Consider the following 16,734-nt stretch of genomic DNA (forward strand, 5'->3'; position numbering starts at 1 on the left):
CCTTTAGAAACACCTCGGGGACCCCTTAGTTCACATTTGTCACCCGTGTAGGAAAGAGCAACTTACCTAATCCTTTGTTTGACTAACTGAGGCACCCAGATCCAGAAATCAAGCTATCCGATTTTGCCCGTCATGAGACACATACGTCTAATCCAATCGATTGCTAAACGAGTCACCTCTCATTGGTACATAGAGAATATTGTTGGCGGTAGGATCCATTAAGTAATCACTATATGGTAATAATATAATAATGTAATAGATTAATAGCCAGATTAGTGAAAAGATAAAAGTTTCATTGAAGTTGTAATAGCCCAATATTAAACGTTTAATATTGGTCCCAAGTGTAAGTGCAGTTACTACACTATTTAACAATACCGCCATACAAAAAAAAAACAATACCGTGTCAAATAAAAAAGATGAGTCTGTTTGGTATATTTATTTTTCATGCATTTTTTGTTTTATTTTTCGAAAAATAAAAAGTAATTCTGAAAATTATTTATTTGTCCATTTTTTAAAAAATACATAAAACAGAAAAGTAATTAATATTATTTGAAAATAAAAAACATAAAACAAAGCAAACGTACGGACGCTAAATTGTTCCAAGAAAATAAAAATTATTAAAAGCATTTTAAAAAATAAAGTAGAAGCAGGGCGGCGCTGTGTTCCCCTCCATTGGGCATGATTATTATTGTTTTAACTTTCAAGTAATACAAAAAATAAGCCTTTATATTTAATTTCAGTCTCCAAATCTAGCTCTCCTTATTAAATATTATCTTATTTGTATAAATATTATCCTTATTAAATATAAAGATTCCACAACATATATCAAGAACAAGATGATGTAGCATACTAGCATTTAGACATTTTCTAATAAACAATTATCTTATTTTATTTTTTTGATAAATCTGTTTGTTATTAATGAAGAAAGGAATTACAGTATTGAATAACAAGGAAAACAACACCCTACTAACAAACCTAACCCAAAACAGTTCGGGGCGGAGGCCGGTTAATATTATTCTAGTATACTATTTATATATTTGAATGTCCTATTAAGTACCTAGATTAGTGAATTTTTTCAATATCACGAGCTCTACCCATGCAAATATTCTCGTGTTGCAACCCCAGTATCTCCGTATCGTTTGAGGGGAGGAGGAATGATATCCCCTCCTTTTCTCCTCCCTTCCGTTCTCCTTCACTTTCTTATTTTTTTTATGAGTTTTTTCCTATGTTATGTTATTTAACCACGACAAGTGTCCACATAACAATGGATGCCAAACATTTTTTTTTCCAAATCAATGCTTTTATACAAAAATAACGATCTATTTGACAGATACAAACACGCTACCAAATACATCCATGGCTTTGATTTACCCCTCGTGGCAACGCGAACCTTTTTATATGCTCCATGCATATAAAAAGAGAGAAAAAGGTTCAGTAATTGGTGACAAATTAGCAAATTTAACTTCAAATTAAAATAAAATACTACGAAGAAAAAAAAAAGTAGCGGGTTTTCCGCTGCAAAGGACGAAAGCAGTAAAAAGCTCGTGGGCCGCCACTTGTCAAGACATCGACCGTTAGATGTTTAACCCTGAGAAGGTAACAGCGGTCGATCAACATTCCCCATTAGAGCGACGAGATCGGGACGTCCATAGCCAACAAGGAGTAGTGAGAGAGAGAGAGAGAGAGAGAGAGTGAGTGAGTGAGTAAATAGTGAGAGAGAGAGTTTTCACAGGCACAAAGAGAGGCGCTGTTCAGACTTCAGAGCTAAAAAAGGCGTATAAGCTGCAAGAAATCAGAGAGAGGGGATCGATGGAAGGTGTGTGGGAGAAATAAATGGGAGTTGCAGAGGAGAGAGAGAGGGGCATGACGGCGTTGCAGACAGAGCTGTAATTCTGTCTCTTAAATGCCTTGAAACAAAACAACCGTGAACAGCAACCAGAGAAAGCAAAATCAACAAGAGACAGCGAATTCAGCTAAAAGTCAAGTGCACCGCGACTTCATCAAGAAAATTCGAGAAATAAACAGTCGCGATTGTGAGTTCTGATATGGAATTTGACTTCCAATTGAGCTCCGGGAGAGGTTTAGAGGGGGAATTACAATGGCAGGGTTTTTCTCATTAGGTGGAGGAGGAGGAAGAGGAACAACGCGTGTCGACACGCAAGAGGACGAGACCCCGAACAATCCTCCACCAACGGAGATTCCTCAAGAGAGCTGGTTCTGGTACAGAAATCATGAAGATCACCTCAACAACAAGGGTTTCGAGCTTTGGCAACAGCAAGGTGGAGGACACAGCAACAATCCAGTACTACACCAACAAGATCTCTACACATCAGCCGCTGCTTTAGCCGTTGGATCTCGGAGAACCTCAATCAACGTCTCTGATGAATCCTCTTCGAGATCGGCGTTGATGATGATCCGAAGCACCGCGGGAAGCGGAGGCAGCAGCAGCGGCATTAGCTGCCAAGATTGCGGAAACCAGGCGAAGAAAGACTGCCTTCACATGCGGTGCAGGACTTGCTGTAAGAGTCGCGGATTCGATTGCCAAACACATGTCAAAAGCACTTGGGTTCCCGCCGCTAAACGTCGCGAACGGCAACAACAGCTCGCAGCCTTACAAAACTCGCACCACCACCACCACCACCAGCAGCAGCAACAACTTCAACTCGACAGAGAAAATTCCAAACGACAGAGAGAAAATCAAAATCCCAGTCCTTCTGGTACGCTATCTCTATTATATATTTTCTTTCCTTATTCCTAGGTCCAGCTACTTCATTCAGTCTCACTCATATCAGCATAATAATGACTTGACTCTTTCGAAGAATTTCACTGGCACCGTATCAATTGCGTGTGCTGTGAAATCGACCTCCATCAGCTTTTTTTTTCGACTTTTCCAAACACTGTTGTTTAGTATTCCTGACGCAGTGGATTTTCAGGGAAGAAGGAAACTATTCCCCCCTCTGTCTGTGTGCGTCTATATATACATACATATATTATTTGTTGTATAATATATTAAAGCGCTCCTCTCTCTATCACGCAAACCGTGTGCGGACGTCATTGTTTAATCGAAAACTCGTTGTGTTTGTTTGTTAGGGTTGGAGCTGGGGAATTTTCCGGCGGAGGTGAGTTCGTCTGCGGTGTTCCGCTGTGTACGAGTGAGCAGCATAGATGATGCGGACGATCAGTACGCGTATCATACTGCAGTTAACATAGGAGGGCATGTTTTTAAGGGCATACTCTACGATCAAGGGCGTGAAGGTAGTTACATGCCAGGTGGAGAGACATCGTCGTCGGGCGGGCTTCAACCACTGAATCTTATCGAGGCTGGAACCTCGGGTACTGTTGCGACTACCGGTGTACCGAGTACGGCGCCGTTTCTTGATCCTTCTAGCCTGTATCCAGCTCCGTTCAACACATTCATGGCTGGTACGCAGTTCTTTCCAAATAACCCAAGATCATGAAATGGAAATCAAATTTAACCACCCGCATTGTTCTTCTTTTTCCATCTCTTGTTCTCTCTCCAACTTTGTAGTCAGTTATTTGGTATATCTAATGGTGATCATAAATATTGTAGTTGTAGTACATTTGATAACCAATTGAAGTAGGAGTTTAAGTTATCCATGAAAAAGAGGAAAAAAGTTGTTTTCTGCTTGCAAAATTTTCAATGCTTAGTTCAGTTCTAATAATCTTATTTGTTTACGGGAGAAGCTGTTTTTTTGTTCCAGATGTGTATAGCGTGTAGTGTGTGTTCTGGCGGTCTGAAGTTTTACGCTCACTCAACAGTCCGAAAGACATGTTGAATTGGGTGGTTTCTCAGTTATCAAAAGAAAAATGTAGTGTGTGTTTTTGTTTTTTTTTTTTTTTAATTTGTTGTGTTGAATTTGCATTTTGTTCGGATTGTGGTTGATTTTTCAACTTTGGGAGTTGACCTTTTGAATTTGTTTTTCCTTATAATGGCCCGTGTGTGTTTGCTTGTTTGAAAACGGGTTTCGTCTATGGTTGGACAAACAACAGCGAAGGGAACATCTTTTCCTTAAAACCGGTATGGAGCGCGAGACAGCTAGCCATGCATGAGCATTCAAGTTAAAAAGGTGAAACCCAAAGCATGCTCTCTCTCTCTCTCTCTCGGTATTGTCAATGCAATTTCATGTGGGATATTAAATGCACATTTTGCATTTCTTCATCGTTTATTATGTGGAGTAGACATCCATGGATGCGACTTTGATGATAAAATGGGAAAGTTTACTTATCACCTGCTTTTGTTTAATGCACAAGATATTTATATTTAGGAAGAGAAAGATATGATGAGAAAGTTGCCATACTGTAGAGTCTACACCTTTCTCACTCATCACATGTTTGCTTCTTTATAATGCATGAACAGCTTATGCTTTTATGAATATTTCTCTTTTCCCAATAAACAGGTTTTCTTGATTATGGTTGGTTAATGAAATTTAAGCAAGTGTTTAGGTGTTAAATGGTATATATTACTTGTTTCACTCTTTCAATGCTATATGCATGCATGCATAGTGCTTACATACATATAAATGCGCATTCGCACTCATGTTAGAGATATAGCCATATGTATACGTGAAAATGGAGAGAGAGGGAGGGAGGGAAAGAACTGAGGCATGTATTCGGAAGCACTACATGTTCATAATTTTGATGTCCATAATCTAGTTGGCATGAGGAGAAGTGTGGGGGACCATTTAATACAAAATAATCTCCCACACTTCTCCTTATGCCACCTAGATTATAGACACCAAAATTATGGATACATATCATTTTGGGCATGTATTTCACCCATGAAAATGTTCATTGTCTAAGAATTCCTAAACATAGACAATATCAATTTGTATGATTCCGAGAATTCTATATATATATATATATATTTATGCTGCATTATCATTTATCTGTTTTATTTGAATTTATGTTTTCTACAATTTTAAGAGATGGTACATCCCTATAATTCTTAAATTAAATACGATGCTGTGAATGCACTTATAAAGCTAAGTAACTTAGATAAAACCAGGGAAAATAAATGAATATATACCTTCAATCTTTCCTTACCATCACCCCTATAACATAGAGTAATCATCTTCCTAATTTAATTCCTTTTTCTGAGAAAGAAAATTTTATTGCTTGTGTAATAAGTAATATTTAACTTGGGACGAAGACTTGTCTAAAGCATGAAACACGACTATACATTAAGATTCAGTTTAAACATTTCTTTCCTTTACCTGCTTTGTGTTTATATTTTGCTTTGTTATTATTATATTTTCTTAAAATAAAAATAGTAAAAGTAATTAATCCAACTTGAATTAAAAAAAATACAATTTATAATTTAATTTCTTAATAAGTAAATTCATGCAAAAGAAGTAAAATTAAATAAGCAACTTTCCTAGGTAATATATGTTTGCCTCTTTTAAAATCATCATTGTCACACCAATCCATATGAAAGTTTTGGAAATGTGCTGGCTGATTCTCTTTTTCTGTTTGTCGTGGTATAAAGCTTTCTCCAGCAGTAATTCAATAGTATTCATAACCTAATTATTAACATTTTCTTTCATGACTTCTATGATCTTTTTCACCTCCACCCTTGTTTGCATGAAAATGGGTAAATATATAATCTCAGTGGTGATAATAAAGACTAATTTTTCAATGAATTGGAGGGAGTAATGATTGCAAAAAATTATGAGTCTTCCAATCTATATGATATGCTCCTATATAAGGTTTATTGTTTAGGGAGATGTAGAAGTTTATTCTAGTAATGGAGGATAGCAGTAGAGTGAGATGAATGGGGAAACATTTCAAGTAGTACATATTGTTTTCTAAAGATTTAAGAGTTGTCTATTTGTTAAAGTGCTCCCAGTACATTCTTCAGCATTATAGCTCTATTGCCAGCTAAGGAAATGATTAGTTGGTTTTTGGAGAACTTTGATTTCTAGATGAGAAAATCAAACTACCAAATGGTGAGGGTACTAATGAGTATTGTCTAGATCATATTGTGTTTACATCATCATCCTCCTCCAAAAATTTATCCCAAAAGTTTGAGTTGGCTACATGAGTAATGAGTGTATGAGAAAATTAACGGGAATCCACTACATATGAGTATCTGTTTTCATCATCATTTCTATCTAGGATTATACTTTCATGAATTCCAATTGAATTCATATTCGTTCTTACTACTTTAAATCATGTTTGTTAGGTCTTCCTTTTCGCTTCCTACTCGGTCTGATACTCTAATCTATAAAATTTTCTTGATTCTCTTTGCCGCCGCACCTCTATCTCTACATTATAGATATTCATACCATCTTAAACAGTTTTCTAGCAAATTACTTTCAATTGGTGCTACTCCTTAGATATAATAATCTCATTCCTTATCCTATTTTTATTCTTGTGGCCACACATCCAAGTAAGCATTTGCATTTCTGCTACACACATTTTTTTAATATGTCATCTCTCAATAGCTTAAGACTTAGAACCATACATTATTCACGGGTCGTATAGCTAACTTATAACATTTTCCCTTCAACCTTGAAGGAATTATTCGGCCGCATAAAACATTAAAACCCTGGATGCCTTCCTTCACTTCATTCACAAAGAAGGGGACAAACATGTTGTGTTTACTTGAGTCAAAATGCATGAGCATTCATATTGATTTTGGTTTATCTAAATTTCTTGCCATAGATTTAGATTCTTTAGCTGACTTCTTAAGCACCGCGTATGTGAGATACTCCTTATTGAGTAAACTTTTGTTATATGCACAATATTCTGTTGTTATTGGTTACAGTTCGTCCAGGAAAAAGCGATCCATCTTATTTAATTTAGTCCTGGCATGTCAAACTAAGTTACTTGGGTCCTAAATGTTCATGGGTGTCCAAAGGAGCTCTATCATTCATGCCTATTGTTCTCTCCTTAATTTGTACCTCAATAATGCCTGTAGTACTAGGTGATTGCTTTGTTATATTCAGCTGGAAAGTGGAAACCCTACCCGTAAATCTAGTTTTCAGTTGCATAATGTTCATGAAATCCACGACACTTGCTCCTAGAAATTTTGGTTTTATGTTAAGTTTTCAAATCCATGCCATAACCCAACAACTTGACCTTAAATTCTTGCATGTCCTATGATGTTTCTTTAACTTGCAAGCCATTTCCTTAAAAGGGATGAACTACTGGATTAAGAGCTTTGTTGTAGTCCTTTCTTATATTGGCTAAAAGTTACTTGGCTATATTCTCTAAATAATCTCTCATGCATGCTTGTGCTTTGCTTTCTCTGGATTGTAGTGGAACTACAGTTTACTGTAAATGTTTCACCAAAGTAGTAGTACATGTGATGTTTCTGTTCTGTTACATTATATGTTTTATGCGCCATGAAAAGGCATGTCAATATATACAGTAGCTAGAAACATAACCAGATATGAAAACTAGGAGGTATTTTGGATCATCTCTCTTTCCCAATGCAAAAAAAGTTGATTTTTTTTCTAGGTATGTTTTAATTTGTGAGAATGACCTCATGGGTATATTTGTTTGTTCAGAAACTTTAGCTTTTTCTCGGATTCTCATGTTTCCTTTAGCAACCACCAAGAAGAATAATGTCTCTAGTACCTCGTGCATGCACTCACGGACAAAAAACAATGTTTGTTTCTTATATATATGTGTATATATATGGATCATCTTGTGTGGACTCTTAAGCTTTTTATAGAAGCAGTTGAAATGACAAGTCTTCGAATAACCTTAAACTTCTAACTTCTAATAACATAGAATGATAGAAGAAAGGGAGATTACCATTAGCAACCGTAATTTTTGTGTCTGATCGATTCCGCTGCGTGTAATGTGCTATGGCTTCTGGCTTTCTTCTGGTTGCTCTGTATGGGATTGGACCATGCACTGAACAAAGTTGGCTCAATCTTTATCTTCCCAAGTACCATATATCTTTGTAAACACTGTTGGAGTAATTGGAATAAATTTGTTTAGGGCAGAGTCTTGGGGTGTACTAGTACTACCATTCGTGTTAACCCGTAGTGTGAGGGCCAGGAAAAATAGTTTGTTTTTGTAGGCAGAATTAATTAGGTGGACCCAACAAACTGTCTGGTTTTGTGAAATGTGTCTCTCTTGTGCGAATAGAGCCAAGCCCCCGTCTTTCTTGAGAGGCTGAAGAGAGACGTGTGTCTGCGTTGCGTATAAATATCTTAATATTGATGTGGTGGGGTGGCCTCAAAAGGTGAGACAAATGAGTAAGGAAGATGACCGACTTTTAAAGCAAAATTGGTTTTACTTCGTTGTGTTGCGTAAAATGGTTGCCCTTTTTTTTAGAGCAAGAAGGCTTCTAACATGTAAACAGGGAAGCTTCCTCTGAATTGTCTCTTCAGTGGCCAGTGGGTCAGTATATATTTGTTTTGTTTCTTGTACCTCTACTACTGTTGGCCTTGTGTTTCTCTTTGCTTTTTTTTTTCCTTTTATTTGGATGATGAAATGGTGGACCCTGTAATTTTTATTTTGTCTGAACCAGTTTTATTATTCAATATATAGAACTGGTTCGGACACACAATCTTACAGGAAATTATTGAACTGATTTTAAACACAACAATCTTGCAAGAAGTCTGGGTCTTGGAAGTGACGGACTTTTTTATTGTAACATAATGTTGTCTGTACATTGACCAATTCCTCTCTCACATCCCTGTCTTCTCTACTGAATTTACGTTTCTACATTGTATTTAGGATCCATGCCTGTTTTGGATGAGGCCTACTACATTTGTCTTGGTTTTGTCCACCAGAAACTCACTAAATCCGCGAGGTTAGCCACTCCATAACAAAGACCTCGTGCCTTTTCGAATAAATTAATTGATTACTTTCACCACTGTTATCTGGGGCTCATTTAAATTATATGTCAAGAAATACGAGTAATTAGTGAGTTACATAAAGCCTTTCAGCTTGAGAAACTCAAACTACGTCTACAGTCGGACTTCTAGATTAGAATAAACTTTGGGCTTTTGAAATGTAATGGGCTTAGCCCAGCAACCTGGCTTGCCACGTACTATATTTTGCCCCATATTTAGAGCATTCAAGTCATGTGAATGGGTCTCAAACTTTAAAGCCCATATACACAAATTTGAGAGCAGCCTATCTGAACAAAGTTGGGCTGGACAATTCAACTATGATTGGGTTCTTTCCTCCCAAGCCCATTATCGAAAGGCCTACCCAGACCCAGTGGATCCTCGCACAAACTTCGAGAGAGAAGCCTCCCTGGCACTCCCAAGTCCCAACGACCTTCCCTCCTCCGATTCCAATGGATCGTTGAGACTTTCAACCTTGGAATTTTTCTCTCGCTGTCTCTCCCAGTGTTTCTCTCTCATTCTACTCCACAAACGAAGCTGAAACCTCTCCTTTGCACATCCTTTTTCTTTCCCAATACCGCAGAAACTCACTTTCCTCCATATTCTTCCACCAAAAACAGAGCTTGTTCTTTGAACCCAAAAAATGCCCAAGTCGCGCACTAAACAACGCCAATCCTCTTCTTCTTACGCATCGACAGTGACCACCATAGTGTTTATCGTATTGTGTGTTATTGGAGTATGGATGCTTACCTCCAACTCCGTCGTACCTCCTCAAACCACCGCCCGCAACGCCGTCACCACGGACACCAGAGCTGAAATCTCTTCCTCAAATGTTTCCCAGGAAGACACCTCTTCCACCAATGAGGCCCAACAAACTAACAACGAAGGGAATGAGAAGAAGGTCACACCGGTCTACGAAGACAGTCAAGGTGATCTTCCTGAAGATGCAGTGAAATCTGATGAGAAGCAAAAGCAGCCTGAAGAACAGAAAGGAGAGTCTGAAACAAATACAAAAACTGAAGAAAGTAACAGCGACAATGAAAAAACAGGGGATGGTGGTGGTGATCAAGGTACAGTGGTTGATGAGAACCCACTCGGATTAAAGGGAAAAGAATCTACAGAGGAGCAGGGGAAGCAGAGAGAAAATGAGAATCAGGTATCTGAAGAGAGCACATTGACTCAGAAACAAGAAGAAATTCAAGAAACCAAAACCGAAGAAAGCAATAATAACAAGATTCAAGAGCAAAATGAGGTATCAGATCAAACCAGTGAAACTTCACAGCCTCAAAATCAAATGTCAAATGAGGATCAACAGCAAGGACAGCCACAGCAAGAAAGTGAATCCCATAAAAATCCACAAGCGTCTGATCAGAACGACCAAGTTAAAGATGATCAAAATCAACAAGAACGACCTCAAACTCAGAATCCAAGCACAGAGAATCTTCAACAAAGTGAAATGGAAAATTCTGGCCAAGAAGGCCAGCAACAAGAACCATCAGCAATACAGCTCAGAGACAAGACAAACCCAGGAACAGAACAATACGAGGGATCAACAGATGACAAAGAATCTCAAACAAAAATCCAAACTGACAGTCAAGATAACAAGAGCGATTCAGTTCAGGAAACTAAACCGGAGTCGGCAATTAAGGTAGATCATGCCACGGTGTCGAACTCGGGCGGGTCATTTCCGGGTGGTGGGGCATCCGGGATTCCAAAAGAGTCAAAGGAGTCAAAAAAGTCATGGTCAACGCAGGCGAGCGAGTCTGAGAACCAGAAGGAGAGGCGAAAGGATGAATCGGACGGTCAGGACAGCTCCAACAGGTACACATGGCAACTATGTAATGTCACTGCAGGTACCGACTATATACCTTGTTTGGACAACGAGAAGGCCATCAAGCAGCTCCGCACTACTCGGCACTTTGAGCATCGTGAGAGGCATTGCCCTGAACCGGGACCCACTTGCCTGGTCCCACCTCCGGAGAATCACAAAACACCCATTCCTTGGCCACATAGCCGAGACAAGGTGAGAATAAGATTGACTTTAAACCGTTGATCATGTGATTGATTAAGTCGTAAACATTCCCCTTATCATGGTGTTGTAGATATGGTATCACAATGTGCCTCATACAAAGCTGGCCGAGGTCAAAGGCCACCAAAACTGGGTTAAAGTGACAGGCGAGTTCTTGACATTCCCAGGAGGTGGGACTCAGTTCATACATGGAGCTCTCCACTACATTGATTTTCTTCAACAGGTATCCATCTAACATTAATGATAGGGATCACATCAGCTGGTATCTCATTTATTCCCAGTTGCTGAGCTGCTGAGTTGTATGAACAATTTCATGAGCATCATGTGAAACCCACGAATTCACTTAGATTTTGTGCGTCTAACTTAACAGTTGAGATAATTGGGATACCAACTGTAGAGATTTTTATCAATTTTTGTATATGTAACAGTATCCCAACTGCTGAGTTGTATGCACAAAATTTCAAGTGCATCACATCGGACGATCTTGATCCATCAACGTTTTTCGATTGCGTTTCAATTTGACTATCACTGTAAACGGCTGCAGGCAGTTGCCAACATTGCATGGGGCAAGCACACACGGGTAATATTGGACGTTGGTTGTGGAGTTGCAAGCTTTGGTGGTTACCTATTCGACAGAGACGTAATTACAATGTCTTTTGCACCAAAAGATGAACACGAAGCACAAGTTCAGTTTGCACTAGAAAGAGGCATACCTGCAATATCTGCTGTCATGGGTTCCAAGCGCTTGCCATTCCCAAGCAGAGTCTTTGATCTTATTCATTGTGCACGCTGTAGAGTCCCTTGGCACGCAGAAGGTCCTAAAGTTCACCTCTTTTCTTTAATTGGTAATTGGTTTCTGCAGACTTGAGAAAATCTCAACCTTTTTGCTTAGGTGGCATGCTGTTGCTGGAGCTGAACCGAGTTCTGAGACCTGGAGGTTACTTTGTATGGTCAGCTACTCCCGTATACCAGAAACTTGAAGAAGATGTGGAGATATGGAAGGGTAAGTTTCTATATACCAGAAGGTTTAGCAGTTGATTTGCTCCAACTTACATATATGATTCTCATTGAGCTGATATGGGGTCATTTTTGTAGCAATGTCATCATTGACGAGGTCCATGTGTTGGGATCTAGTAACCATACAGAAAGACAAGTTAAATTCTATAGGTGCTGCCATCTACAGAAAACCAACCACGAATGAATGTTATGAAAAAAGAAAGCATAAGAGCCCTCCATTGTGTAAAACTGATGATGATCCAAACGCATCCTGGTAGGTTGTGTTTTATGTAAACATTCACAAGCAAGAAAACTACATCTATTGATGGTTCGGCATTTATTTTTTCAGGTACGTACCTATGCAGGCGTGCATGCATCGAGTACCTATTGATGCGAACGAGAGAGGGACCAGATGGCCAGAGAATTGGCCGCAGAGACTGCAGACACCACCGTACTGGCTCAATAGCTCCCAGATGGGGATTTACGGGAAACCGACTCCTCTGGATTTTGCAACAGATTATGAGCACTGGAAGCGAGTGGTTAGCAAGTTATACATGAATGAAATGGGAATCAGTTGGTCTAGTGTGAGAAATGTCATGGACATGAGGGCCGTCTATGGAGGGTAATTACAACTAATATTTATTTCCTCTTTTTTTTCATACCACCATACATATGTAAATAATGCAGATTTATGCATGCAGATTTGCATCGGCTCTGAAGGACCTTAAGGTGTGGGTCTTTAATGTGGTCAACGTTGACTCTCCAGATACACTTCCTATAATATATGAGAGGGGTTTGTTCGGAATATACCATGATTGGTGCGAATCCTTCAGCACATATCCACGAACTTATGATCTCCTGCATGCCGATCATCTTTTCTCCAGGCTGAAAAAAAGGTAAAGAGGAAAGAAAGAACTGTATTAATGCAGCATACCATTCATTTCCTTCTCCATGGTTGATGATTGTTCTGAGTAATTCTGGTTTTGCAGGTGTGACCTTGCCCCTGTGATGGCTGAGGTTGACAGAATCGTAAGACCTGGAGGTAAATTGATCGTCAGAGATGAGGCCAATGCAATTGGGGAAGTTGAGAACTTCTTGAAGTCTTTGCATTGGGAGGTTCACCTAACCTTTTCAAAAGACCAGGAAGGAATACTCAGCGCACAAAAAGGAAACTGGAGACCAGAAACATATGCAGCTTCTTCATGATGATGTTTCTGGGACTAACCTGATTTTCTATAGTATGTGTTTTATTCAGAATGCAAAACTTAGCAAGAGTGAATGGATTTGTTACACTTGTGCGCTGCAAGTATAACAGTGAGAAACATATGAATCAACTTATAGCAATGTAACATGCCAACTCCACCAACACAAGAACTCAAGCAGCATAGCTTTCGGTTTTGCTTTTGTTTCACTCAGAAAACCCAAGTTAGTCTTCAATCAGAAAACCTAAGTATTTGTTCAAATGCATTAAAACAGGCTATACAAAATTCAAAACAAAAGGTTCTTCACCCTTCACTTATCCAAAACGACTAAAATTTTCATCATATCCATATTTGTTCAACTAAATGCACATCCACCTCAACTATCACGTCTACAATTACTTTAGCAAGAGTGAATTGATTTGTTACACTAGTGTGCTGCATGTATAACAGTGAGAAACATATGAATCAACTTATAGCAATGTAACTGTCATGCCAACTTCACCAACACAAGAACTCAAGCAGTATAACTTTTGGCATTGCTTTTGTTTCACTCAGAAAATCCAAGTTAGTCTTCAATCAGAAAACCCAAGTATTAGTTCAAATGCATTACCATTTACCACAGCCTATACAAAATCCAAACCTAAAAGTTCTTCACCCTTCACTTCTTCACCAACACAAGAACTCAAGCAGCATAGCTTTTGGCATTGCTTTTGTTTCACTCAAAAAACCCAAGTTAGTCTTCAATCAAAAAACCCAAGTATTAGTTCAGGCGCATTACCACAGGCTATACAAAACCCAAAACTAAAAGTTCTTCACTCTTCACTTCTCCAAAACGAGTACTAAAATTTTCATCATATCCATATACTATATTTTTATCATATCCATATACGGGTTCAACTAAATAACACATCTACCTCAACTATCACATCTACAATTACTTTAGCAAGAGTGAATGGATTTGTCACACTTGTGTGCTGCATGTATAACAGTGAGAAACATATGAATCAACTTATAGCAATGTAACATGCCAACTTCACCAACACAAGAACTCAAGCAGCATAGCTTTTGTTTCACTCAGAAAACCCAAGTATTAGTTCAAATGCATTACCATTTACCACAGGCTATACAAAATTCAAACCTAAAAGTTCTTCACCCTTCACTTCTTCACCAACACAAGAACTCAAGCAGCATAGCTTTTGGCATTGTTTTTGTTTCACTCAGAAAACCCAAGTTAGTCTTCAATCAGAAAACCCAAGTATTAGTTCAGATGCATTACCACAGGCTAAACAAAATCCAAAACTAAAAGTTCTTCAGTCTTCACTTCTCCAAAATGTGTACTAAAATTTTCATCACATCCATATACGTGTTCAACTAAATACACATCTAACTCAACTACCACGTCTCCAACTACTTTAGCCCTCCTTGTATAAAAATGGAGCTTAAATGATAACATATCCCATTCCTAACTCCATTAGGCACAATACTGGCAATAACACCACTTCAATTTGAAAGGGCAGAATCATCCATGGCCCTTCCTTACCATCATATGTCAAAAGAAAGACATGCTTCCCCCAAGTCCAGAATGATCAAGTGCTCATATAATGAATCATAAAATTACCCAAAACTCAAAAGATTTTGTTACGACTTACGAGGTCGAATGGAATGCATATGAATTTTTGAGAAGGGATTCCCTGTTCTTAATTGCTCTGCCATTAAGCTATCACTGGAAAGTACACAGCTCTATTTTATTTAACGTCTAACTCACACCAATAAGTAACTATCACATGCCAACGGTACATCAGCATGGTTCGCTTTATCAAAAGGCCACAAAGGTATAAGGTCACTTGAATTTTACAGTGCCGGTAACAAGAAGTGTTACATAGGCAGCTTCAGGTCAGACAACCATATTTCCTCAACTTTCCGGCATCCAATCAACTTGCGGCCAAAAGTTTTTCCAACTTACCACTCGCAGCTGCAGCCCTAAGATCTGCATTGCAAAAGAATTCATCATATAGAAAAGGAAAAGTGTGGAACTATTTCCTAGCAATTGGAGACATGCACCCAATGAAATTATCACAATATATTAGAAGAAAGAAGATAGTGAAAGCATCAAACCATCAGAGCCACCGATATGTTTGCCATTCACAAAAATTTGGGAGGCAGTGCGTATGCCCACCAGATCCAGAAGAACATACTGAATTTGAGACCCATCATCTGCACACAGTTACAATATCAGAACAATTTCATACCTGCTGATATTCAGAGATGAAAAGCTAGTGAAAACAATGGCTGTACCTCTAAGGTCAACCTCCACAACATATGGTTCCTCATGCAGTTCACCAAATAGGCGCTTAGCACTTAAACAATACCTAGAAACAGGACAAAAAGGACAAGTTCTCATCCAACATCACTCAAATCCATCATTATACACCACTTTGGTCAAACTATGCAGCAGAAAACTTTGGAGTCATTAAAATTATGATGATCGGCCAATGAATATCCGATATTCAAAATGATCAGAATGGACATCAATAATACACATATTAAACCAAACATCTTATACATGGAATAGTTGGAGTTACTACTCTACTAATACCAAAGTGCTAATAATAGTATTCAACCAAAATTTTCCTCTTGCTTCTTCCCACAAAAAAGAATGAGTCACCGATATCATCCTTCAACCTTGGTATCTACCAGAGTTCTTTTGAACCACTATCAAACATGGTAAAGTCATATCAAGTTATCAACTAAGTTCAACTTGAAACTCAAGCAGTTGGAAAACCAAAAAACGAGCCATCTATTCTACCCTATAAACCTAGATGCTTGAAGTTCAAAAGAAACCCAGACATAAAGCAGCACTTAACTAGGCCTTCTCTCTTCTCAGAACCAACATTTCAATTTTCAAGCCATGAAGGCACAGCATCAGCCAAGCTCATCTGCAAATGCTCGTTACCTTCATAATTTATCATACTCAATTACTCTTTTTTTTTCCTCTAAAAAAGAAGAAGAAGCAACGCTTATTGGTTCATAGCTGATCTGAATATAATTGATCAGTTCACAAGAATACAAATAGGTGTGTTTTGGCAATTGGATTCTCAATATAGACTTCAAATCGAACACCAAATCCAAGGAATTCACACACAAAAATATATATAATGAAACTGATTTGTACCAAACGAACGATAGCATCCAATTCAAAATGCGTAATAAACGCTGAATTCTCAATTCCTTGCAAAAGCACGCAATACTAACACACATGAACACTACCATGAATAAATCAACACTCATCCAATTCACCTTATCTTCTTAACCAAAACTCGTAACGAAATAAATAAAACCTCCAGCAGTTCAAAATTCTCAGCGAAGGCATAAATCAGGGAGGTAGATAGAGAATTACGGACAGTAGGATTTGGAGAAGATGACGAACCTGTTTGAGAATACGATGTTCCGTACGAAAGCCGAAGCTGAATTCGAGGCCTGAGCTAACTCCGGCGCATTGGCCAACGACAAGAACAACACACAAACCAGTACGACGACGAACGACGGAGTTCTGCCCATATTCGTTTCGCCTTGCACACTATTGGGGTGGTGATTCTCTAACCATTTTAAATTTTAATACATCTGCGTTTTAGACGTTTTCAGAGATCGTGGGTGGCCCCACCTACACCGCCTAGCA

General features: G+C 38.6%; 3 protein-coding genes across 5 annotated transcripts; 2 read left to right on the top strand and 1 right to left on the bottom strand.

Annotated features, from left to right (window-relative positions):
* The first annotated feature begins 1,384 nt into the window (after window positions 1-1,384).
* LOC120014719 (protein SHI RELATED SEQUENCE 1) lies at window positions 1,385-3,844 on the top strand. Its single transcript, XM_038867142.1, has 2 exons — window positions 1,385-2,717; window positions 3,091-3,844. Exons 1-2 carry the CDS (start codon window positions 2,099-2,101, stop codon window positions 3,456-3,458), a joined length of 987 nt encoding a protein of 328 aa, XP_038723070.1. The 5' UTR covers window positions 1,385-2,098; the 3' UTR covers window positions 3,459-3,844.
* A 4,911-nt stretch (window positions 3,845-8,755) lies between these two features.
* LOC120002965 (probable methyltransferase PMT27) lies at window positions 8,756-13,085 on the top strand. The gene is made up of 8 exons (XM_038851842.1): window positions 8,756-10,854; window positions 10,934-11,083; window positions 11,405-11,675; window positions 11,753-11,863; window positions 11,956-12,130; window positions 12,206-12,478; window positions 12,558-12,752; window positions 12,846-13,085. The coding sequence occupies exons 1-8, from the start codon at window positions 9,475-9,477 to the stop codon at window positions 13,060-13,062; spliced, it is 2,772 nt and encodes a 923-aa protein (XP_038707770.1). The 5' UTR covers window positions 8,756-9,474; the 3' UTR covers window positions 13,063-13,085.
* On the bottom strand, window positions 12,842-16,646 carry LOC120002973 (glutaredoxin-C3-like). 3 transcript variants are annotated; one of them, XM_038851871.1, is made up of 6 exons: window positions 16,486-16,646; window positions 15,354-15,427; window positions 15,174-15,272; window positions 15,022-15,045; window positions 13,082-13,156; window positions 12,842-12,983 (listed from the first exon to the last, which is right to left on the bottom strand). In XM_038851871.1, the coding sequence occupies exons 1-5, from the start codon at window positions 16,614-16,616 to the stop codon at window positions 13,122-13,124; spliced, it is 363 nt and encodes a 120-aa protein (XP_038707799.1). In that variant the 5' UTR covers window positions 16,617-16,646; the 3' UTR covers window positions 12,842-12,983; window positions 13,082-13,121. The 3 variants fall into 3 exon arrangements, with proteins under 3 accessions (XP_038707799.1, XP_038707783.1, XP_038707792.1); XM_038851855.1 differs by having other exon boundaries at window positions 16,456-16,646; XM_038851864.1 differs by lacking the exons at window positions 12,842-12,983; window positions 13,082-13,156 and having other exon boundaries at window positions 14,777-15,045; window positions 16,456-16,646.
* Between the last annotated feature and the right edge of the window lie 88 nt (window positions 16,647-16,734).

This window comes from Tripterygium wilfordii, chromosome 1 (assembly GCF_013401445.1).
Source record: "Tripterygium wilfordii isolate XIE 37 chromosome 1, ASM1340144v1, whole genome shotgun sequence".
Lineage (NCBI taxonomy): Eukaryota > Viridiplantae > Streptophyta > Magnoliopsida > Celastrales > Celastraceae > Tripterygium > Tripterygium wilfordii.

Bases quoted from the DNA above. Each gene is read 5' to 3' on its own strand.
- LOC120014719 (XM_038867142.1), top strand. From the start codon at position 2,099: ATGGCAGGGTTTTTCTCATTAGGTGGAGGAGGAGGAAGAGGAACAACG. The intron at 2,718-3,090 runs GTACGCTATCTC...TTTGTTTGTTAG, and splicing joins TCAAAATCCCAGTCCTTCTG to GGTTGGAGCTGGGGAATTTT.
- LOC120002965 (XM_038851842.1), top strand. From the start codon at position 9,475: ATGCCCAAGTCGCGCACTAAACAACGCCAATCCTCTTCTTCTTACGCA. The intron at 10,855-10,933 runs GTGAGAATAAGA...ATGGTGTTGTAG, and splicing joins GGCCACATAGCCGAGACAAG to ATATGGTATCACAATGTGCC. The intron at 11,864-11,955 runs GTAAGTTTCTAT...TCATTTTTGTAG, and splicing joins AGATGTGGAGATATGGAAGG to CAATGTCATCATTGACGAGG.
- LOC120002973 (XM_038851855.1), bottom strand. From the start codon at position 16,616: ATGGGCAGAACTCCGTCGTTCGTCGTCGTACTGGTTTGTGTGTTGTTC. The intron at 15,428-16,455 runs GTAATTCTCTAT...TCCTGTTTCTAG, and splicing joins TTCTCCAAATCCTACTGTCC to GTATTGTTTAAGTGCTAAGC. The intron at 13,157-15,021 runs GTAAGTTGGAAA...TTATACTTGCAG, and splicing joins TAGGGCTGCAGCTGCGAGTG to CGCACAAGTGTAACAAATCC.